This window comes from Macaca fascicularis, chromosome 3 (assembly GCF_037993035.2).
Source record: "Macaca fascicularis isolate 582-1 chromosome 3, T2T-MFA8v1.1".
Lineage (NCBI taxonomy): Eukaryota > Metazoa > Chordata > Mammalia > Primates > Cercopithecidae > Macaca > Macaca fascicularis.
Window position 1 is genome coordinate 20,127,649 of NC_088377.1, and position 25,538 is coordinate 20,153,186.

General features: G+C 37.0%; 1 protein-coding gene across 2 annotated transcripts in view; it reads left to right on the forward strand.

The window, feature by feature from the left end:
* The window catches only part of ADAMTS5 (ADAM metallopeptidase with thrombospondin type 1 motif 5), a 48,905-nt gene extending 40,918 nt beyond the window's left edge, over positions 1 to 7,987 (forward strand). For both annotated transcript variants that reach the window (XM_065541436.2, XM_045389205.3), the window contains exon 9: positions 3,021 to 7,987. In XM_065541436.2, coding sequence (XP_065397508.1) covers positions 3,021 to 3,588 — 568 coding nt within the window. In that variant the 3' untranslated portion in view covers positions 3,589 to 7,987. The remainder of the gene's footprint in view (positions 1 to 3,020) is intronic.
* Positions 7,988 to 25,538: the final 17,551 nt, after the last annotated feature.

Consider the following 25,538-nt stretch of genomic DNA (forward strand, 5'->3'; position numbering starts at 1 on the left):
TGCTCTGCTCTGACCAGAATGGACTTTCTGGCACTTCAAAAACATGACACCAGGTATGAGGATGCTGTTTCCTCTGCCTGGAACACTTTCCGCTATTAATGAGCAGTACATCTTCCAGAATCTCTTAGGTTTCTGTCAGATGTCATCTGCCCAGATGGTGGCTACTGTACATGAACGAGAGGGCATCTTCTGCATTCCCACCACTACTGTGTAACTTCTTACCTTACTGTGTTTCTTCACAGCTCTTATCAATTCATATCACCACATATTTTGTTTGCTGGGAGCAGACTAAAACATCCCTTCTCTGACAGCATGCTTGGATATCAATAAATACATTTCTTCATGACAGTCATTGCCGTTGGCACTGTGCAGATAGCCCTGAACAAAACAAGATTCCTTTACCCTGCTAGCCATACTTCGTAAGAGTTATATGAAAATTGCATTCACTTATGGTAGTCAGGAAAGCTGGTTAGTGTCTGGAGTTTAAATGATACCAAGCAGGATGTAAAGAAAAGGAATCAGGAATATCAAGAGAATCATCTTTTACTAAGGCACTAAAAACTCAGGGCACTAATATTTAGGTTTACCAGTGCTTGTGAAACTTAGTTTGAAGACCTACAGCAATACTGACCATCATACTAATTCTTAAGATGAGACAAGCTCTAAGGAACAAGGGTAAACACCCAAAAAAGTTTTCCTTACCCTTTATTCTTTATTTTACTTACTCCTACTCCCTACTGGGCATCATTTGAACTCTGGACATAACCAGAATTTAATTTCATTTAACCACTACAACATATGGCTGGCAGGGGTCAGGATTTTATGCCTGGGGACATAGTGAAAAAGAGCGCTAATTGGGAGTCAAGAGCCTGACCTTTTTTTTTTTTTTTTTTAAAGACAGAGTCTAACTCTGTTGCCCAGGCTGGAGTGCAATGGCGCAATCTTGGCTCACTGCAACCTCTGCCTCCCAGGTTCAAGCGACTCTCCTGCCTCGGCCTCCAGAATAGCTGGGATTAGAGGCATGGGCCACCAAGCCAAGCTACTTTTTGTATTTTTAGTAGAGACGGGGTTTCACCATGTCTGCCAGGCTGGTCAGGAACTCCTGTCCTCAGGTGATCCCCCCGCCTCGGCCTCCCAAAGTGCTGGGATTACAGGCGTGAGCACGGCATCCAGCCAAGCCTGGCTTTTAAGCCTAACACTGCCACTAATCAGCTCTAAAATGAACTTGTTCAAATACTTTCATATATCCCCATTTCATACTCTTTTTGTGTAAGATGACATATTTATCCCCAAATACCTTCTGTTTAGACAGATCTCATTCTGTTACTCAGGCTGGAGTGCAGTGGTGCAATCATAGCTCACGGCAGCCTCAAAGACCCGGGCTAAAGTGATCCTCCCGCTTCAGCCTTGCCAGTAGCTAGGACCATAGGCATGCGCCACCATCCCTGGCTAACTTTTTTACTTTTTTTTTTTTTTTTTTTTTTTTTTTTGAGACGGAGTCTCGCTCTGTCGCCCAGGCTGGAGAACTTTTTTTACTTTTTGTAGAGACAAGGTCTCCCCTATATTGCCCAGGCTGCCTTTGAACTCCTGGCTTCAAGGAATTCTCCAACATCCCTTTTGACTTTTTTTGAAGCCACTATAGTTTCATGGATTATTTATTAATATTAGGTACTACAAAACACATCTGTAACAAAGTCTGATCTGTAATGTACTACAAAAATAAAAATAATGAATCGAGTTAGACAGAATAAGGAACACCCTGAGCATTGCATCATCTCTCTTCAACACTGTGGGAAGCTGTATCGCCTGTGTGGCTGTCACTATAGAACGCTTCCTTGACGATCAGCTTCCTTGGCGATCAGCTTCCTTTCCAATTCAGAGGAAACTCTGGAGTAAGGGAAACACACTTGGATTTTTAGCATGTGAATGAGAACTGGAAATGAGACAGTTCAGCTCCACACGTCAGTCAAACTGTGCAAGCCAATAGTATTCCTGTTTAAATAACTAGGAAAGTAAAGGGACCCTATTATGAAATTACTTAAAAAGGCAAAAATGTGGACAACAGTAGACTCCTCACCTCACACTTGGTGCTTAATTAGCATTTCCATCCTAGCATTCCTCACAGGCTTATGGGTATTAAAGATATTTATGTCTTTCCCCATTTTTTTGAACAGATGATGGCTCTTTGAAGACTTATATGTCACTCACCATAAAGCCTTTCTCAATCTATCATATCTTATGGGCACTAAGAATTCAGAAACGTTTGCTAAGTCATTTTTAAAAATTCCCCTTTTATGATGGTATTAGTAATATCATTACCCAATTTCGAAACTGCGTGCTTCATTTAGTGGCCTGTCCCACAAAATCCAGAGTTCTAGTAGAAAGGGATGCAGAGACTCTACCCGCCTCTAGTCCAAAAACTAATTAATTATGTGTTCCCAATTAGTCTGCACATTGGAACAATGTGAGAAGTTTCAAAAGTGCTCTTGCCTGTGCCCAACCATGGAAGATGGGATTTAATTGGTCTGAGGTGTGGGTAGGCTCTGAAAGATTTAAAAGATCTCCACATGATTCTAACATGGAGGCAAATTTGAGAAACATTAAAGAATTATATGAGATTAAGTGAAGGCATACTTTTGTCAGTTTGTATTTAAATATATCTCATTTTGTGCCAGAAAGAATGTAAAATAGATTTGTAAAGGTGATAGGATTTGATAAGGATGAAAATGGTTTCATAAATCTTGAAAGTTAGTATAATTTTTTTAAATGAAGGCAGGTTATTAGCATCATCCTAATTTTGAACACCTCCGTTAAAGTGTATCCAATACTGTAGGCTAATTGCAATTTTGTCATAAAAAACAATTTTTAAACTCAATTTTAAACTAATCTCTTAAAGACATTAAAACTGTGTGTTAAGAGAAGACTTTTTAGAGAACTTGTTTATTGTTTACTGTTTACTTATTTTTTCTCCTTTTTTTTAACCACCTCCCCCCACTTCCTGTGAACGTTCCTACTTCCAGTAAGGGCTACACTGACGTGGTGAGGATTCCTGAAGGGGCAACCCACATAAAAGTTCGACAGTTCAAAGCCAAAGACCAGACTAGATTCACTGCCTATTTAGCCCTGAAAAAGAAAAATGGTGAGTACCTTATCAATGGAAAGTACATGATCTCCACTTCAGAGACTATCATTGACATCAATGGAACAGTCATGAACTATAGTGGTTGGAGCCACAGGGACGACTTCTTGCATGGCATGGGCTACTCTGCTACGAAGGAAATTCTAATAGTGCAGATCCTTGCGACAGACCCCACGAAACCATTAGATGTCCGTTATAGCTTTTTTGTTCCCAAGAAGTCCACTCCAAAAGTAAACTCTGTCACTAGTCATGGCAGCAATAAAGTGGGATCACACACTTCGCAGCTGCAGTGGGTCACGGGCCCATGGCTCGCCTGCTCTAGGACCTGTGACACAGGTTGGCACACCAGGACGGTGCAGTGCCAGGATGGAAACCGGAAGTTAGCAAAAGGATGTCCTCTCTCCCAGAGGCCTTCTGCGTTTAAGCAATGCTTGCTGAAGAAATGTTAGCCTGTGGTTATGATCTTATGCACAAAGATAACTGGAGGATTCAGCACTGATGCTGTCGTGGTGAACAGGAGGTCTACCTAACTCACAGAAAGTCATGCTTCAGTGGCATTGTCAACAGGAGTCCAATAATGGGCAGAATCTGCTCTCTGTGACCAAAAGAGGATGTGCACTGCTTCATGTGACAGTGGTGACCTTGCAATATAGAAAAACTTGGGAATTATTGAACATCCCCTGGGCTTACAAGAAAGAAACACTGATGAATGTAAAATCAGGGGACATTTGAAGATGGCAGAACTGTCTCCCCCTTGTCACCTACCTCTTATAGAATGTCTTTAATGGCATCATAATCATTTTCACCCATAATACACAGTAGCTTCTTTTTACTGTTTGTAAATACATTCTCCCTTAATATGTCACTTTATATCCCTTGGTTCTATTAAAATATCCATATATATTTCTATAAAAAAAGTGTTTGACCAAAGTAGGTCTGCAGCTATTTCAACTTCCTTCAGTTTCCAGAAAGAGCTGTGGATATTTTACTGGAAATTAAGAACTTGCTGCTGTTTTAATAAGATTTAGTATATTTTGACTACAGGAGATAAAATTTCAGTCAAAAAACCATTTTGACAGCAAGTATCTTCTGAGAAATTTTGAAAAGTAAATAGATCTCAGTGTATCTAGTCACTTAAATACATACACGGGTTCATTTACTTCAACCTTTGACTGCCTGTATTTTTTTCAGGTAGCTAGCCAAATTAATGCATAACTTCAGATGTAGAAGTAGGGTTTGCCTGTGTGTGTGTGATCAGTACTCAAGAGTCTGAAAACTAGTTTCCTTGTGTTGGAAACTTAAAAGGAAAAAAATTGTATTTCACTGTGTTTTCAATTTGTATTCTCACAACTACTTTCTCTCTCCAGAGCTTTCATCTGATATCTCACAATGTATAACATACGTACAAAACACACAGCAAGTTTTCTATCATGTCCAACACCTTCAACACTGGTATACCTCTTACCAGCAAGCCTTTAAAATGCATTTGTGTTCGCTTATTTGTTTTGTTCCAGGGTTCAGTAAGACCTACAATGTTTTGTATTTCTTGACTTAGTTTATTAGAAACATTAAAGATCACTTGGTAGTTAACCACATTGGGAAGTGGTTATCATTGTTAATGTGGTAAATGCCAAAAAGTGGTTAATATGAATAAGACTGTTTCCACATCATAGGCAATGATTTCTTAATTTTAAAAACCTAAGTCTATTCCTATTGTACTAAAGATTTTTCCCAACTGGAAAGCACTTGGTTGTACCTGTAAGTGTCTGAGTGAGGAAATGTGATGATTTTCAGAAAGTTGTTGTTTTTGTTTCCATAGCCTGTTTAGGTAGGTTGTAAGTTTGAATAGTTAGACATGGAAATTATTTTATAAGCACACACCTAAAGGTATCTTTTTAGATGATAAAATGTACACCCCACCCCCATTACCAACCTCACAGCTTAGAAAATCTAAGTTGTTTCATTTCACTGGGATTTCTTTTGTTGTGAAACACTGCAAAACCAATTTTTCTTCATAAAAATTCATAGTAATCATGCCAAATGTGCCTATTGTTAAAGAGTTGCATGTAAAAATCTTAGGGAACCATTGTTTGAGTTATACAAGCTCATGAGAGTTTATTTTTATTATAAGATATTTTTAATATAAAAGAATTATGTAACTGATCACTATGTCACATCATTTCAGTGGGCCAGGAAAATAGATGTCTCACTGTATTTAGTATTTAGTATTTTCTTAAGAAATTGCTTTTAAAACAAATAATTGTTTTACAAAACCAATTATCATCCTTTGAATTTTCACAGACTGACTTTGCTTTAGATGTAGCAATTTTTTTTTCTTAATAAATTATCAGTTTGAGAAATGAGGCCTGTAGAAGGCTGATAACCTATATTTGATGGAGATCACCCAATGCCAAGGGCAGAAAACAAACCTAGTCAAATAGGCAAGAAAAAAATAATAATCCTAGTGCCATTTGTCTGTGCAAAGAGAATTAGGAGAGAGGCTAATGTTACTTTTTTCCATTTTGGAAATAATTTTAATCAAGTAACTCCAATGTGACAAATTTTTTTTTTTTTTTTGGTTATATTCCCAACAACATTAAAAAATAATTGAGCACTTTGGGAGGCCAAGACGGGCGGATCACAAGGTCAGGAGATCGAGACCATCCTAGCTAACCCGGTGAAACCCCGTCTCTACTAAAAAATACAAAAAACTAGCCGGGCGAGGTGGCGGGCGCCTGTAGTCCCAGCTACTCGGGAGGCTGAGGCAGGAGAATGGCGTGAACCCGGGAGGCGGAGCTTGCAGTGAGCTGAGATCCGGCCACTGCACTCCAGCCTGGGCGACAGAGCGAGACTCCGTCTCAAAAAAAAAATATAATAATAATAATTGAGGCATAAATGTAGTTGTCTCCTACTCGGCTTCTCTTACTATAGTCATAAATTTTTAATATGATTTGTCAATGATTCATGTTTCCCTCAGATAGTGATGGTTTACACATGTCATAGAAACAATCCTAGAGGGCTTAGAGCAAATAAACCACTATTCCATGCTTTTAAGTAGTTTTCTCCACCTTTTTCTCATGAGTCTCACTAGATTGACTGAAGAATGTATGTCTAAATTCCTGGAGAAGGTGATATGGACTGGAAACTGAAATTCAGAGAAATGGAGTGTTCAATAGATACCAAGAATTATGAACAAAGGGAAGATTCTATACTACTCAATCTAAGTCAGTCCAGTTTTGACTTCGTACTGTCTTTCACCTTTCCATTGTTGCATCTTGAATTTTTAAAGATGTCTAGAATTCAGGATGCTAGGGGCTATTTCTTTTTTTAGAAAAAAAAAGAATTTGTCTGAAAATGCTCAGGTTTGTAAGAATCTAATCTCACTTACATAACTAAGCACTCCATAATAAGTTTTATCAAGTACAAAGGGAGTCAGAAGAAGATGACATTTATTTCTTCTAGATCAGAAAAATTTAAATTAAGCCCTGCCTTGCTGTTTAGAAATATAAGGGCATTGTTATAATTTATTCAATAAATTTATCTTTCTTTGCCTTCCTGTGGAAACAGTTTTATCCCACTAAACTAGGAATTAAGGGATAAATCACAAACAAAAAAAAGTTGCAGCACTGAAAAAAAGTAATTTATTGTTTTTGCAACTGGTATGTGAATTTGTTGATAAAATTATTTATTCTTATTTAACAAAAATATGTGCAAATTTTTCTATATTTAAAATGTTTTGCTGTTGTCCTACTTTTTAATTTATGCTTCATGTTTGTGTATAAAGTACACTTTTACACTTTGTGAGTTTACATAATATACAGCACTGGTTGCTTTTGTATTTTTTTACAGAAAGCTTTCTGTGTGAAACAGGTGTATATGTATATATTCCTCATGTATTCTTATTCTGATACTATCATTTTTCTTTCCAAGGAAATTTTAATCTTTCACAACTAATAGTGTTCATTACTTGTACCTATGATAATAGGTCTTTTACATCACATTAACACTAATTTGTCCAAGTCACAAATAAGAAAAACACTTATTCAATGAAACAAGGTGCAAGTTTTAAATTTGGGTACACAAATAGCCTAGAAGCTTCCTACAGGCATTAAGACACAGCCAAGAATCAGATTCTTTCACTTCATCAAGAAACGTGGACAAGTTGACGTTGATGTATTAAATGAAAGTTGTGTACACACAACTTCTGAGGGATACAAATGATAATAAAACCAAATGTTGTCTTTGTCTGTTTAGAAACACCTCCTAAAATTAATATCATTTAGTCTTTAGTGTCTGTAGGATTCTACAGATGAGCACAAATAAATTGGGTTTGTATAACAAATGTTAATAGTCATAATGTTTCTACAAATAAGGGGTGTCCATTAAGAGAATGTGATGTTTTTCTACTACTGTTGAATCCCCTGGGGTGATTCTAGGACTTGAAATAGGCAGAGTTGCCTCTGATGACATCAGCTTGCCTCTGTGATTTCACAGTCTGATCCTGGCAATAAGACAAAGCACCCTTGGACACGCAGCCAATCTCTGGTTGTGATACTTCCCCATTGATTCCTTCCTTGTTAACAAGGTCATTGTAATGGTTTGGGTGAGGACAGCAGCCAGATTCAAAGTCCAGAACTTGTGCTATTACTTAGAGTTCACACTGTAAAATAACATTGAATTTAATAATGATCGAATTTTTCTAGTAGTCTGTGGCAGAGTGTATAATCTCATTGGCATGATTGGTGAATATTAATAATCTCTTTATAATGAAATGATGCTCTACAAATACAATATATTTGCTAACATTTCAAAACTACTAAATAAATGAAATAGCCATGTGTACAGAAATGGTCATCTAAAGCTTTAATAGAACCAAATTCAAGATAATGTATCATTGAGACACACAGAAAAGGAACTTGTATGTTTTCCCTATTATTTTTCTCATTTTCCAACAATCTATAGTTTTAGATTATCAAACAGATAGATCAACTTAACTGGCTAGGACATTGAAAAAAATCTTCCTAAGAATGCTTTGTTGGCATAATCTATAGAGATAATTTCTCAAATTATATTATCATGATGCATATAAACTCTATAACATATAATTGTGTTTCACTTCTTTAATGTATGAGAACATATTGAAATACAAAACCATGTGTTAGCCAAAAAATTGGAACACAGGTGGTGTTCAGATCAGCAAAACATTCAATCTGGTAAATGCCTGCCTGGGGCCATGATATCATTCTCAATGCAGGTTTTATGGGAAAACTGAAAGAATATGTTGTTAGATGATGTTGGTTTTGAAAAAAAATAAGACATTGGCATACACATTCATTAGCCCCATTAATTGCATTCTACTAATATAGTTGCACTTTAGCAATAATTTTGCTCTCTCTGGTCTTTATTCTGTGGCTTCAACTAACTGGACCATGTGGACTACAAAGGTCAAATGAAAAAAACGAGTACTGGCCCCTCATCCTATAAGGTACTGCCACATCAGAGTGACCTAAAAGTCTAACACTGTGAGGAGAACTGTGATTGGTAGGAAAAAACAAACAAATGAAAAACAGGGCATGCCTTTTCATTTTTTTTCCACTTTCCTTTGGCATATCCAGTGAACAATTCTAATTTTTATTGAGGTGCTAACATCTTTCGTGACCAATTGTCAAATGTGGTATTTCTGAGATCCTATTTTTTTTACATGATTTTACAGTTTGCAGGAAAGACCTCTAAGCTTTGTGTCAGGGTAGGGCACAACTGGATACTCCAAATTCGAAAAATGAGCACATCCAATGATGGTTTTGACCAACAGTGGTCAGTGACATAAACTGCATGTGCATCTGAGGACATTTAAGGGGTCATTGAAACTTGAGGAGCATCAGGCCGGAGTAGCAGACTTTTACATGAGTCATATTTCAGCATTCACTAAGTCCTCAGCATTCCATTCAAACTTTCATGTATATTTGGCCTGATCATTGTTTTCAAACTTTGCAATAGTTTATGTTATTAGTAAACACTTGGTGACTATATCTCAGCCTTTTCTTTAACAACTCATACTATATTAGAAACATGTCTACCTATACTGAGAGTATATTTACAATAGAAGACCATACTGTGTGTGACTTTGTAAAGCTAGACTTTTGATTTAAAAATATATAGTCTCTGGATGATATTTTTGCATTACGCACTCAGGCACAATATAAACATTGATGGTTCATCTTGCTACAGTTAGGAGTTGAAAAACACTACTTACGTATTTGTATGACCTATTAGTCAGAGGAAATCATACATATGCTTTGTAAATAGACTTTGTGGATAACTAAATAGACTGAAGAAACATGTTGCATTTGATAGAAGCAATGGCATAAATATTCGGTTTCTATATTAGAGTCTGTGAGTAAAGTAATAAACCTAAGTAGGTGTAACTGAGATTTTTAAACCTTGAAATGTGCTTTGATGGTAGAGAAAATCATTGAAGATTTACATACTGTATATAAGATGTAAAATGTAAGCTGCTTATTACCCTCAATTTTCCAGAAGCAATGGTATATAATGCAGTTGAAAAACCAAAAATCTTGGAAAACTAAGACGGGTCTTGTTTAAAATGTCTCTCAGCTTTGGCAACCTTCAAATCTTAATCAAGTATTTAAAACATTACTGTGTCTTGTAGCCTGCATTCCACAACAGCTCTGTTATTCAGGTAAAAGACTTGAACTGAGCCGTTTGGGACCTATACTGTAATATTTTTCATTGAGGAACAATATCCTATTTTGTAAAGCATTTCCCTATGTGTGACTTTAAACTGTAAAATTAAACACTGCTTTTGTGGGTTCAATGGGCATAATAAATATAAATTGTAAACTAGGTTAAAGTATGTACTGCATATAATATGTTTTAGAGTTGGAAACTATTGTTCATTTATTTTTAATTTTCTCATAACAGTGGTAGCACCAAGCTGGGTCTCAGGGAAGCCCTAGGCTCTTTGTAATTTCTATCATCGCTCACCCTCTTTGGCATAGACAATTAATACTTTATCTTAGTTAAAGTTCTATGAAAACTATTGCTTCAAGTTCTTTTTACCGGACTATCAACCCCTGAAGATTGCATACTATTAAAATTTTGGTGTTAAATTACAAACAGCAAGCAGCATAAACTACCGCTTCATTTTTATTTTTTGTATCTAAACTTAGTCCAGATATAAAGTTAGAGTTGAGATAATAATGCAAGCATGGAAATTTTTTTAAAACACCTGAAATTGACTAGCAAAAGTCTATTTTATAACATTTATAACATTAAGCTTCCTAAGAGCATTACTTCTTTTTAAACCTGGAATCATTTCTTTTCAGCGTACATTTCAAACACTGAATTTCCCTCTTATATCAAATAATATTGTAGAATTGTGATACTTTAAATTTTCTCCTCAGGAGAATGTATGCTTTTAAATAAATGATTTAAAACATCTATATTTCTTAAAAGATGATATAATACACACACACACATACACTAGCTATCAAAATATAGCTAAGATTTATTCAACATCTCATTGAGTTAGGCCCTGTGGTAATCACCCCACAAACTTTCTACCACAAATTTCTCTCCATGCCCTTTGGCTCTTGTGATACTGGTATTAAGATTCCATATTACAGATAACAGTCACAATATAATAGCCATTAAGTATTAGGTATTCGGTTGGTGCAAAAGTCATTGCGGTTTTGCTATTTCTTTTATGGCAAAAACTGAGATTACTTTTACACCAACAGAATATCTTTCACCAAGTGCCAATCACTGTTGTAAGCACCTTAGATGGTTATTATCAATTGTTGGTTTCTGTAATCACTGAGTCTTAAATCCTTTTGGACTGTGAATCTGAGTGAGAGATTGCAGGGTGGCTGGAGGACTGACTGTGCCAGATTAGAGAAATGGAGGGAAGTGTTTAGGTCTAATGTGTCGGCCCCCTGAGTAAAAGCAAGAACATTCCTAAAATTCCAATGAAAATGGTGAGGAAACTATGGAGAGTTAGACCAGCAGTAAGGATAACGTCAGGAGCTGAGGGTAGCATGGACGACTATTGTTTAAGGAAAGAGGAGAGATAATTTGATTTAGAAAACTAAGAAATTGCCGGTAAGAGTTTTTCAAAAATAAATTCAGTATTTTTCCTTACAAACTCCTTCACAGCTGGTAATGAGTTGGGTCAGACAAGGTCAAAGGCATAAAAGTGGTAATGGCAGTAGCTTTTGGATTAGGAGTAGAATGAACAAAGGAGATGCTTAGAAATTTGTGAAGTCCAAATCATCTCTATTTCTCATATTCTGTTGGGTCTTTTTTGATATATTATTGAGTGTTTTATCTGTTCAATTAAATTCATATTTTCCCACAAAATAAATGATTATATGTTGTTATGTAGACACAGGTGAGGGAGTATAGTAGAATAGCCTTGCTTTTTCTAGTTCCCTTCCACGTCTGTCACATAAGGAGACATGATGTCAGAATGATTAACCATCTAGGGCAGTGCCTAGCCCAAGACCTCTCTCCAACATACATTCATAAGATTTTCTGCAATATAGCTTTCTCCTTCTACTTCCAGCTACCTACAATGCTTTGTCTCCCTACTTAAGCCTCCATTGGGATTTGCCCTGAATTGGAATTATGGACTTTTTATTGTTGTTGTTTACTATAAGCATCTAAATCTTGGAAAACATGAAAAAATATTTCTTAATCACTTGTAAGTAGACTGCTTCCAAAAATAGTGGCTGAGCTAGTTTTAGATTTTAAAAAGAGTATTTTATCTACAAAAATGTTGAGAAGCATTAACCTCTTCATCTTCCAAATATGTCTGGTACCTACTAGATATTGTAAAGAGTCTACCTAGATTGTTTCTTTACTGTCAAGCTCCTTTACCATCCCTCTGACTGTTCAAAGATGTTGCTTTGAACACTCATAGGAAGTGCCTGACTATGACCAGCTACAGGAGTGTCAGACAGAATATTAGTGTATTAGAACAAGCAATAGATGTCTCTTTTTTAAGATTATATTAAGACAAGCCAGTTCACAGCTCTACACTGCTACCACTTGAGTAGAATCCTTCAATCTTTTCTATCCTGAACAACAGCAAATGCCTCTTTATGGGACTTCCTGCTGCCTTCAGCAGTTAGACTAATCATGAAAAACCTTAAGTGAGATCATTTAACTCCTCTGCCAAATATTCTCCAACACCTTACTAACTTACTGAAAGCAGTAAACAATCTTCTTTCCACAGGCTTCAAGGCCCCACAGGATCTGATGCCACAGACCTGTCTGATGTTCCCTCCTTTTCTCACCCCTTGGTTCACTCTCCAGCTACTTTGCCTCTCTGTTACTCTTTACAGCATCAAGTTTAAACCTTGTCCAGAATCCTTTGCCTAAAACACTCTTCTCCAGATATACACTGGCTTCCTGTCTTCCTCCAAGTCTCTACTTAAATGTTATGCCTCAGAGAGGCCATCTCTGACCACCCTAAATTAAATAGACACATTCCTCCTTCATTTTTGTTCATGTCACTTACAAGTTCCTGAAATTTCACCATATCCTCATTTGTATAAGTCTGATATCCCTATCATATAACCAGATGTAGAAATGTACAGACTCTGACAGCATACTCTTTATTTTGTATCATTGCTGTATTACCAACTCCTAAGAAGGTACCTGGCATATATTAAGAGTTCAATAAGTACTTGTTGAATAAATGACTGAATCAATAAGTTGATGGCAACCCAGTCAAATAATAATTATTAAAGGGTTCAGGAAATGGTTGATGATGTCTCCGCAAAATGGGCAAAATGTGGCTATGTAAATATTTTTAACAAGTAATACTGTTTAAAAAAAATTTTTAGAAAAAAATCAAGCCAAGTTTAGGCCCAAGAAGTAGAGGAGCCATAGTAGATGGGTGATAGCAAGAACCTGGCTACTTGATTCAAAGACAGATCTTCAGCCCCTGGTATGACACCAACGTGGAAGACAGAATTCTAAAGATGTGCCCCCATAGTTCTTGTCCCTTGGCCATTCAATCAAACACAAATTGAGGTACTGCTGTGAAAATATTGTGTATATGGAATTAATGTTAATAACCAACAACCATAAAATAGGAAGATTAGTCTGGATTAACTTGAGAGCCCAGTTTAATCACATGAACTCTTAAAAGCAGAAGAGAAAGGCAGAAGGGGAATTTAGAGGAATTCCAAGTATGAGAAGGAGTCCGTGCACCACTGCTGGCTAGGAAGATGAAGAAAGGGATCAACAGGCTAAAGGATTCAGGTAGCATCTAGAAAGCTGAGAATGACACCTGGCTAATGGGACAGCCAGCAGGGAAATGAGAACCTCAGTTCTATAACTTCAAAACAAATGAATTCTAGCTAAAACATGAAGGAGTTTGTTGGAATCAGATTCATCCTTAGAGCTTCTATAAAGGAACGCAGCCTGCTGACACCTTGATTCCAGCCTTGTAAACCCAGAGCAGAGGCCCAGCTGAGCTCTGCTGAGGTTAGATATCTACAAACTGTGATATTATAAATGGGTTTGATAAAGATGCGGAATGATTGGCATTTGTTATGTTATTAATAGAAAATGAATGTACACATGAAAACAAGGAATAATCTCAATCTAGAGTGGATTATTAGAAAGGCTATCATGTTCGGCCCATAAGCAGAATGAACAAAATTACAATCCAGTTATTGGGGTTTATGCAGGATTTTTTTCTGCTCCTTAGCTCAGCTAGGTACGGGTTCTTGTCTCATGACCAGGAAGATTTAGGCACACAGACACCAGAGAGTGAGTGGTGTAGAATGTATTAAATGAAAGGAAAGCTCTCAGCAAAGAGAAAACATGGGGGGTGCTTCCCCTACCCAAAAGCAGGAAAGTCTCCCAATATGGCTGAGCCCGGGGCTTTCATGGACTCAGAATGGGGAGTGAATGCTGATTGGTTAGTGAGTATGCAAAAAAGTTTGAAGCAAAAACACCACTCAAAGGTGGGCACAACAGTGTAGAAAAACAATTAGGATAGGGTAGGTATATGTAAAATAGGCTTAGGGTGGTGATCAGTCAGAGGAAAGCATGCCAAGCAGGAAGACAAGTCTTAATCCGGTCTGAGGATTTAACTTGTAGCTTGGCTTTCAGGCTTTAAACTGTCTTTGGCTTGAAGGTGGGGTTTCAACAGGGACCTGCCCCATCAGCCTAGGCATTTGGTGGCCTCCTGTCACTATCAGGGTTACAGAACAAGGTGGAAACAAGAAAACTCAAACTCAGAGTTACCAGATCAGGCACAAAATCTTGGAAAAAGACCATCGGCTAATCTAATTTTGATATCAAATCACTTGAGCTGTTAACAAGGGCTGCATATATACACCCTGACTCCAGGACAGGATTAGTTAAAAATGTGATGTGGAGTAGCAATCTGTAGCCACAGTGTTAAAAACAAGCAAACACAAGGCAGAAAACAGGGGCAAGAAAAATGGAAGTTAATGGATATGGAAATTTATTGCCTGGAAAAATGTTTTCCAAAATACAGCTAAAAATTCTTTGTTGGCAGTCAATAAATGTGTAACAGTTTTAATCAAATGAGTCAAAAATTTAACAAAGGTGTTTTGGTTATATGTTGATGTTAATACAACTTTCTAAATGGAGTGGTTTAAAGGAATACTTTATCGAATATTATGATTTTGTGAGTCAGGGCTCTCAGCTGGATGATACTTCTGCTCCACACACCAAATGGACTTGACTGGAGGGTCCAAGACAGGTTTAATCACATGCCTCGTGTCTTGGATGGGACAACTAGATAATCAGTCTCAGCTGAGTTCCTCTCCCTCTCCAGGCATTCTCAAGGCCTTTCTGTGTGGTCTCTTCAGCAGGATGTTCACTCTTCTTACAAAGTGGTTCAGGGTTCTAAGAATAGGTGTCTCCAGAAAACCAAGTAGAATCTATAAGGTTTTTTATGCTCAAGACTTGGAAGTGCCAGAGTATTCCTTTGTAATATAACTAGTTAAAAATTTCACAATGTGTGAATCAAGAACACTCAAAGATACTTCCTTGATTCTTCTAGAAATTGAAAAATTATAAAATATGCCACTTTATACTTTGGTTACCAACTTTTTAAAGTAAATTTTTCATTGTTAACATGTCTTTCCTACAGGCAAAAAAATGAGGATTTTATTTCAGAAACAACACGATTTAGAATTACAAAGTCATAATAGTTATCAATGAAGAGGGAATTATTACCTTTTATATCCATTTGAGTATAAAATACAACACTTGCTCTTAGCCAAAAGGCTGAGAAGCGATCAGGTATAAAATAAGCAAACTGCAGATGAGAAGTCACACTCTTGTAATTAACTTAGTGCAGCAGCTCTGACTGGGGAAGCTTCCTTGTTGAGGGTGGAGAGGATGAATTGATTCTTTTTTTTGTTTGTCTGTTTGTTTGTTTGTCTCCCAGTCTGAATGTCTTCCCCTGAAAAAAATATTTCAACATTTCTGAGAGGCATTGTTTCTCTGTGAACCAGAGGTATTCAGATATAAGGTAGACGGGAAGTAAGGGGGCCATTCTGTGGATCAGGATGTAAGCAGGCCCCAAATGTAAGACTGGAAAGAAAGTTTTTATCTGTTACACATGTAAAGTTGGATAAGACATCTTCATTTTACGAAACAGATTAAGCCAGATGTGTGCAAGAGTATAATGAATTGTTCAGGCATCATCTGCTGGGTCATTTCATAAGCAACTGAAACCCTTCTAATGAGGAAAATGAAGACTTGGGAAATGTGATATTTAGAAAATGTAGATAGCCTTAGTTTAGATCTATTTAATGAAGCTACAATTAAGTTCTAGCTCCATTCAAGTGATACAGCTCACTCCTAAGTCCTACGTGTTCCTCTGCCATTGCTCTTACAGGGGCTGATCAGAGATTATGGATGAGTTATATAAATCCCTCAACACAGACTTTAAAAGGCACCTACTGCTAAAAATGGAAATGGGTCAGGAAACTACAGAAAGGACAGCTTGTATGTTGCACCCTCCTTATACTGAAAGAATGAAACTATTTTAATATTGATTCAGTGTTTCTGGAGCCCATTATTGTTATTTTTACAATCCATTAGAATCAGACTCCTAAGCCATTTCCAAAATTTTTGCATTGACTAGTCCCCATTATGTAAGCTCAGTGACAGAATTAGACATAAAATCCAGAATTGTCATTGTAGATTTTTTTTTCCACTTTGGGGTCATAGGAGGAAACAAAAATCTCTCTAAAATAGGCCCCAGTTGGCTGTCACATCTTCTTGAAAATAAGTGTTCCCTTGAAGTCCTTTAACTTTGATCTTTCATTTATGCTTTTCCAACAAAAATCTGTGTTGTATAGGAACTTAACATCTGATGCAGGGGAAAAAATGCTTCTTTAAGAAGCTTATTAAAACTGTAGTTGACTTAATAAATGAGCATGCGCATGAAATATTATGTACAACTTTGAGAGAATTCATATACCTCCAGAAGCTAAATAAGAAAATCCAACGTAACATAAACAAAAAGAAATGTGCTGTAAATGGAAATTTTCTAGAAAGTAACTTCTCGCAAATGAAAATTTTGCTCCTAAAATTAGAACATACTTGGTATTCATCGATGCTTTAAACAATTCTTGAGCACACAAGTAATATGACCCAAAATAATATAGGGATGGGATCACAAATAAGACTTGGTTTCAATATTCAACAAGCAAAAGCCAAGGGGGTGCATATATAGGAAATTACACTGCAGTAGAATAGCTTCTATGATACAGGTAAATACAGTATCAATCATGTAATACAATAGCCAGAGAAGCAACGAGGCTTTTAAAGTGCGTTAATACAGTTATAGATGGTGATGCTCTTCCTAGTCTGCATTGATAAGGTATGCAGATTCTGACAATGCTAACTTCCATTCTACCTGCTTTTTTTGCTCCATACCAACATCTGCCCAGCTAGAGACTAGGTCTTTGAGCAGTTGAACCAATATCAACAATTAATCATCCCTGAAATTCCTGTTATGTAAGAACTTTTTTTGTTAAAGGATTAAGTCACTGCAGGATATTCTGAATTTTGTAGACAAAAGCATTTCTAACTGATTCAGTTTCTCATGGGAATTAGGATTCTCAACCTTGGGAATCTTAATAATAATATAAACAGATTGAAGCTCCGTTTAGAGAAAGGTTAGAAAGGTGGAAGATCTAAAACTATGTTCTATATTGTATAACAAAATAAAGTTTGGAAAATGGACTTCAGAACAAAACAGCATGTCCTTTCAAATAGTTGAAGGGCTATCATGGAAAAGAAAAGTTATAATTATTTTACATAAGCCGAAGGGTACAATGAAAACCAATGAGTTGGTCAAAGTAAGAACCAGTGTAGAAAAAAGTTTCTACCATTCTCACATTTCATTTTTTCTTCCAAACACAGTTGCTTCAGAAGTGTCATAACTGTAGATGTTTATTTTTACCACTCTCTTTCACCCATGAAAAGTTTTCCAAAAGGTCAACGTATGCTTTGTGTTTATACACATCACTTTAAGTTAGTTTTATGAATATTTGTCCTACTATTTTTTTACTATGTATACTACTTATACTTCATGCATTCAGTATATAATGCTGACCAATTACAAATTTCTAATTTTAATTTTCCCTTAGTAGAGTGGTTCTAAATCAGGAAAAATTTCTCCCCATGGGATATTTATGATGTTTGGAGATGTTGTGGATTGCCACAACAGTGGGAGGGATGCTATTGACATCTAATGGAAAGAATCCAGGGAAGCTGAAACTCACAGAACAGCCCCCCATCCCCCAACACAAAGAATGATCCTCTCCAGAATGTCAGTAGTCCTGAGATTGAGGAACCCTGCTTCAATAGACTACTCCTGTCCTATTGTGCCTGCGTCATAAACATGCTCAAGGGAATACTTCTTGCCTTCTAATTAGATGTGATCAACATCCTGTTACTCTTTTCTCCTTGCTGCTATAGAAGTTGGAGCAGCAGAATCTGGGAACCAGAGCTTCATTCTTGGAACATTGGCACTTGCTGTATGTTTCCTGAGACCCAAATAGCCTCAGGTAGGTTATGAGCTGTGGGCACTGTTGGGAAAATTGATGGATTATGCAGGTGAGCATGGCATAGACTGATGACAGGCAATTACTGTAAATCACCATTAGTTATACTTCCAGCCATATGCAACTGATTGCAAGAAATCTATGGAAAACAGCCCTGGCCCATCCATTTTAGAAAATTAGGGTTGTACCTAAAGCCAGTTTTGCACATTTTCTGAATGAGCTAAATGGAATGTTTTCCATATAGCCAAGTGAAAAGAATTGAGAAGAATGAAAGTTTTGTTTCCTCAATGGCATTTTTAAATAATATCTTATTTTAGGTGCAAATAGCATGTATTTTTAAATAGTAAACTCTGTAAATGACCATGTTCTAGTTTTTAGGGAATTCTAGGATGTACGAAAACATGATACTACAACAGACAATCCTAATTCATTTTCCAATGTGCATTTCTTAGTATAGATATTGGTTTTTTGTTTAATAATATTTTTGTTTAAAAATTCTTAAACTTTTGCTTGACAGTAAGAGTTACTTAAAAGCTTGTACATGAAGATTTATGCCAAAATATACATTCTTAAGCTTGGCCATTTAACATTAGGGCCATTAAACTTGGCCCTAATGTTATTCTAATTGATGAAAGAAACAAAAATTGGGGGAGCAAGGGGAGTTTTTTTCTTTCTGTTTTTTCCAAACACAATTTCCTAATTTAGAAAAGTCACCAGTAACACAATAGCCAGAAATTTGGTCAATACCAAAAAGGAACCACAATAAACAATATCTCAGATGTCAAGAAGAGGAGAGACAAATGAAGAGAAAGGAAGAGAAGGAGGAAGAAAAAGAAGAGGAAGAGGAGAAGGGAGGGAGGAAGAGGAAGACTGGAAGAGGAGGGGAAAGGAGAGAAAGAAAGAGAAGGCTACAAGCAGTATGATGGCTAAGATCAGGTAAGATCAGCGGAGAAAACAATATGAAGTTCTACTTACATTTTCATGAGGTTATTATTCATTTTTAGATATATACAGTGTACTTGCCACTGGATTCCATCATGTCAAACCAGGATTCCTGAGGTTCTTGTTTATTTCTGCTGTCTAAAGCCATTACCTTCCACCTCCTAAGGGACTCAACACCACAGCTTTCAAGTCAAGGCCAAAGATGCTACATCTCCAGAAGCAAGTGTACAATTTGAAAAATGATTGCACTTTGATGTGCTTGCTTTTCTCTCATGGAAATGATTCTCAATCCTAAGAGTCAATCTTGACTCAATTCAAAGCCTGATATACACAGAGACTAGTATGTTAAAGTACGCAAGCCACCAAAATGAAGGGTAGTCACTAAAAACAAATTATATTGGTTTTGATTCACTGTGCATGTGATATAGATGGAAGAGTGAAAAATTCCTTTTCTCAGTTCAAAGCTAAACTTTGGAAGCAACATGTTTTCCTGGATGTTTAACTAAATCTTCTTGGCTAACTTTACCAAGTCAGAGCAACAAACTTCCAAAACACTATTGCATTTAGAAATGCGGTGGATTCTCACTTGTGAGGATTCCACACTTTAAAGAATATTTGCAGCTCAGTGTTTGACCACATAGTACCTGCCTTCCTCTGGAATCCAGCAGATGACAGGTACTTATCTAAATTCCAGCCAACCTTTCCAGCCACATGTGCAACTGTTATACCTATCAAACACACTGATGATTCTGACACAAAGGCCAGATTTCTTCTAAATGCTCGTGTCTCTGGGTCTTTGCCATATAATTCTTCAGCCGGGTTGCCTTTCAATCATCTTTCCTAACAAAGCTCTATGCAGTTATAAGATCTCATTTGTCATGCAGATGGCCCAATTCTGCTGCTACTATTAATTCTACTACTACTACACACACACACACATACTCATTTCCAGTAAAAAACAATTGCTATGTCTTCTAAATGTCCATTTTATAGTTATCTATATTATTATACTTTTCTATTTTTGCCTTGACTTTAAATGAATTGCAGGAGTCTGTTTCTTCCTTACCCTGACAACTTTACTACCCCACATTACAAGTCTTGAGAGGGCAAAGGTCATGTTTTAAACATCCTTATATTTGCAATCACTACAAGTTTGTTGTATGAATGATTACATGAATATGTATTGTAATATTAGCTAGAACAAACATTGTAGGTATAATTTACAATACAAAACATTTAATTTAAAAATGCAATCTGTCTTTATTTAGAAATGTTGATGCTTTATCCATCATGGATTGTTGTGCAGTAATTCACATTTTTAGAACTGTAACACTAAAGTATTATTTTTCTTGATAACAAAGTCTACCAAATCTCCTCCCTGCTCAAATTTGGTGCTGGAAGCAAGTCCTTCACTTATCTTATCATAGACCCAGTACCAGAATGTTTATTACATCTTATGTAGCTGATGAAAAGTTAGTAGAACATACTTTTTAACTTGCTGTCAATGCTAATAAAATTCTGTTACTGAAGAAAAATAATGTAATGCATAGATTAGAGAATTAAGGAAGCTTAAAAATCATATCATCCACTCCCCTCATTTTAAAGATAAAGCAAGCACCTAAGGGCCAGGAGTTTAGGAGAAAGTAGTCTAGGAACATCCTTTTTCTTCTTTTTTTGTTGGTAATGTGAGGCCTTCATCAGGTTAGAGGTCTGTGGCCATGAACAGAGTCCAGTAAACTTTCCTATGCATTGGCACCAGTTCAAGATCTCGGCTTTGTTGGTACTGTTCTCTATCATTCTGTAGTCAATGTATCTTAGATGACAATGTATTTTAAAATTTAAAAAGCACAAAGAAGTAATCTTAGATCCTTGGTAATTCTGGCTTATTCCATTTGCCAATTGGCTCTCATATTTTGGCATGAACATGTACTTCCTTGAAGGATTTTATAATAAAAACACTAAAGTAACAGCATTTTCAAGAAAGTCAGAGAGAAGCAATGATCTATTGTCTTACTGAAGGTTTCTCTTCTACCAGATAAGGAAACTAATACTAAGTGAGAGGAAATGTTTGCTGACAGATGTTCTTGCCCTAAGTCAGTGGTTTCTGAATCTTGGCTGCATTAAAGTCACCTGTGGCACTTTTTAAAAATACCTGTGGAGCAACAGGAACTCTCATTCATTGCTGGTGAGAATGAAAAATAATACAGGCACTTTGGAAGACATTTTGGCAGATTCCTACAAAACTAAATATGCTATTACCATATAATCCAGCAATTGTACTTCTTGGTCTTTACCCAGAAAGACTGAAACTTCTGTCCACACAAAGATGTTTATAGCAGCCTTATTCATAATTGCTAAAACCTGGAAACGAAGATGTCCTTCAGCAGATGAATGAATAAATACGTTGTGGTACATCCAGACATTGGGATATTATCAAGTGCTAAAATAAATGAGCTATAAAACCATAAAAAAGCATGGCAAAAACTGAAATGCGCGATACTAAGTGAAAGAAGCCAATATGGAAAGCCTGCATACTTTGTGATTACAAATGTTTGACATTCTGGAAAGGGCAAAACTATGGAGACAGTAAAAAGATTACTAGTTGCCAGGGTTTGGGGATAGGGAGGAATAAATATGCAGAGCAAAGGAGATTTTTAGGGCAGCGTATTAGTCTGTTTTCACCTTCTCATAAAAACATGCCTGAGACTGGGCAATTTACAAAAAAAAAAGAGGTTTAATTGGACTCACTATTCCACATGGCTGGAGAGACCTCACAATCATGGTGGAAGGCAAGGAGGAGCAAGTCACATCATACATGGATGGCAGGAGGCAAAGAGAGGCTATGCAGGGCAACTCCCGTTTTTAAAGCCATCAAATCTTGTGAGACCCATTCACCATCACAAGAACAGCAACGGTAAGACCCACCCCCATAATTCGACCATCTCCTACCGGGTCCCTCACACAACACATGGGAATTATGGGAGTTACAAGGTGAAATTTGGGTGGGGACACAGAACCAAACCATATTAGGCAGTGAAACTGCTCTGTGTGATATTGTAATGGTGGATACATGTCATTATACATTTGTCCAAACTCATAGAATGTACAACACCAAGAGTGAACCCTAAAGCATGGACTCAGGGTGATAATAATGTGTCACTGTAGGTTCATCAATTGCAACAAACATACCACTCTGGTGGGGGATGCTGGGAACAAGGGAGGCTGTGCATATGTGGGAGAAGGGTGTATATGGGAAGTCTCTCTACCTTCCTTTCAATTTTGCTATGAACCTGTAAATGCTCTAAAAAACAAAGCTATTAAAAACAAACAAAAAACAACATCCAGGTCTCACTCCAGACCAATTAAATCAGAAGCTCTGGGCTGAGGCACAGGTGGTGGTGGTGGTGGTGGTGATGTTGTTGTTTTCTCCTCAGGAGATTTCCAAAATGAAGCAGTGAAACAAATTATTTCTGTACATCTTTATGACAATGTTCTCATTCCTTGTTCTAGAATTTTTTTTATAGACTATATGCTTTGGTTTGGTGTTTAGTTGCTCATTTTTGAGTGGAAAAAGATTGTCAATCCAGACGATGATTTTTGCAATAACGAGAGGAGCTAGGCTCCATCAAGTTTCACTTCATTTAGGGGAGTTTTCCAGTCATAATCTAAAAGCCAAAAAGAGGTGCGTCACCTCGCCTGGCTAATTTTTTGTGTTTTTGGTGAAGACAGGGTTTCACCAGGTTGCCCAGCCTGGTCTCAAACAGCTGAGCTCAGGCCATCCATCAACCTCGGCCTCCCAAAGAGCTGGGATTACAGGCGTGAGCCACCTCGCTCCACCCTCAGGCCCTGGCTTGGTGGCTTCTTTCTTGTCCAAGCTCAGAGATTGGAACCTAGAATGTGGAACCCAAGAATATGCTTTTCATATCTGTCACACCAGAGATGAAATTAGAGAAAATTCTGCCCTTGTTCACGTCTTGTATTTAATTTATAGTGCTGCTGCCACTGTCTGTGCATTATTATGGGAATTTGAATAGGAAGTTAAGAGGAGGTATACTATTAAGCATGCCTAGTATTGCAACTCAGAAATCCTATATATCCTTTTTTTTTTTTTTTTTTTTTTTTTTTTTTGAGACAGAGTCTCATTCTGTCACCCAGGCTGGAGTGCAGTGGTGCGATCTCGGCTCACTGCAACCTCCACCTCCCAGGTTCAAATGATTCTCCTGCCTCAGCCTCCCGAGTAGCTGAGATTATAGGTCTCTGCCACCATGCCCAGCTAATTTTTGTATTTTTAGTAGAGATGGGGTTTAACCACGTTGGCCAGGCTGGTCTCGAACTCCTGACCTCAGGTGATCCACCTGCCTCAACCTCCCAAAATGCTGGGATTACAGGCATGAGCCACCTATATACTTTTATATATAGGCCCAGCCTCCTATATACTTTTATAACCAGAAAGAAAAAATAGTAAAACTAAAAATTCTGGTGTTTGTCCTATGTTCTGGAACATTAGATACAGTTTATGAGTTTCATCTGGATGCAGGCTAGTGGCTCACAACTATCTAGTATCCCCACTCTCAGTCTCTTATGCTCAAGGCCAGATCTCCCATCTTGAAGCCTCTCTTGAATCCTGAATCCTCTTGAAGCTTAGGTTTTGTTAAATCAATAAATATGGATCAAAATTCTCAATCTATAAATCTTAGCAAGTTTTTAAACACCTCTGAGCTTTAGTTTCCCCAGCTGCATGGTAGGGCATATAGCATAACTGTATACTATATAGCACAGAGGAATAGCTCCATAAATATTTGGTCTCCTTTTTTCAGAGATTCTTTCTTTCTTATTCACTCTTTTTCATGGAACTCTACTTAAAGTTGTTAAAGGCTACCAGGTGTCAATTATTAAAATAAAATCTGGATCCTGACATGATAGGGTGTGTGCAAGCCTAACTTTCCTGCTTTACCTTCCACTTTGCCTATGTCCTTCACCCTGAGGTTACTCTCAACCACCTGACATGACTTGGCTGTCACCCACATCCTTGCATTCTAGGAGCCCATCCCCTCTGTATGGGTACTCTACCCCATCCTTTTGTTACTGAAATTGTGTCCTTCCCGAAGGGCCAATTTAATTGTTGCTTCCTCCAGAAAGCTACGAGGACCTCACTTCAAAGAACTTCTTCCAAATTTAGAGACTCAGATTGATCCCTTGCCTTTTTAAGTCAAAAGTCAAATAAACCAAGAACATGCCAAGAACTTAAAGTTCACGGTGAAGTCAACAAATGAAAGAAGAAAATAAATATACCTGAAAAAAGAAACATTCTAAAATATGTTTTTAATAAAAAACCTAATGCTTCATTTATATTTTTTCTTCTAATTTAAAAAAGATAAGTTAAATGCAATTTGTTTCATTTTAGCTTAACCTTTTTTCACTATAAAAGGGCGAGTGTTTATACTAATCCTCTGTGTAGATGAAATACTTAGATTGTTAAGGGGTCTGGTATACATCCTGTTTGCAAACTAAAATTTCTTTCTGAATGAAGAATAAATTGTGCATGTGCAGACCTGAAACAAAAACCTCACTTTGGAGCTTTGCTATTAGTTCCAGTCTTTATAATCTGCATCTCTAAAATGTTCCACTTCACAAAGTACAAAGCTGTTTTCATAGTTCTCTCATAACTTGTTTTCCTGAAGCACTCCAATCAGTTTTATGCCAGTGAGTGTCTGTTGTGTTTATTATATTCTGCATTTTCTCCACCCAGGCCCCCACCCTCAAATCCCACATTGTGAGCAAGTCTTTTGAGTATCCAAGCTTCTTAGCAAATTTTCCAGCAAATAGAATTTTTTGGAATTTTTTCCACCTTTGGTTGATGGGCTTACCCTGAAATAAACCAGTCATGTTTGTGCTAAACTTCTAATGGAACTTCACTTCCACTCACATTTAATGAATGAATGACAAACTGAATATACCAACAAAATCAAGACATGAATAAAAATAGAGAGAGACAGAGAGTCACTGAGTAAAACAGAAAGAATGTGAGAAGAAAACTTTGGGAGAGAGAATAAATGTTTATTTCTGTGGCTCCTATAACAAAAACTTAGCCAATGTATTTTCCCTAGGCTAAATATGAATGTCTGAACATCTGAGAGAATCAACTAAATAAGTTAAACCCTTATTTTATTTCCATTAGATCTACTCAATAACTATTGGTCCCTTTTACTGACATCAAAATGTTGATAAACCTATTACTATGTAAGCGTTAAAAGTCACAAAGTGAACGTGAGATCACTTTGTGATTTGGAATTTGGAATTTAAATACTAACTAGGCCTATCTAGGTGAGTCAAGAAGCAAACAATGACAAAGCCTTAACCAAAAC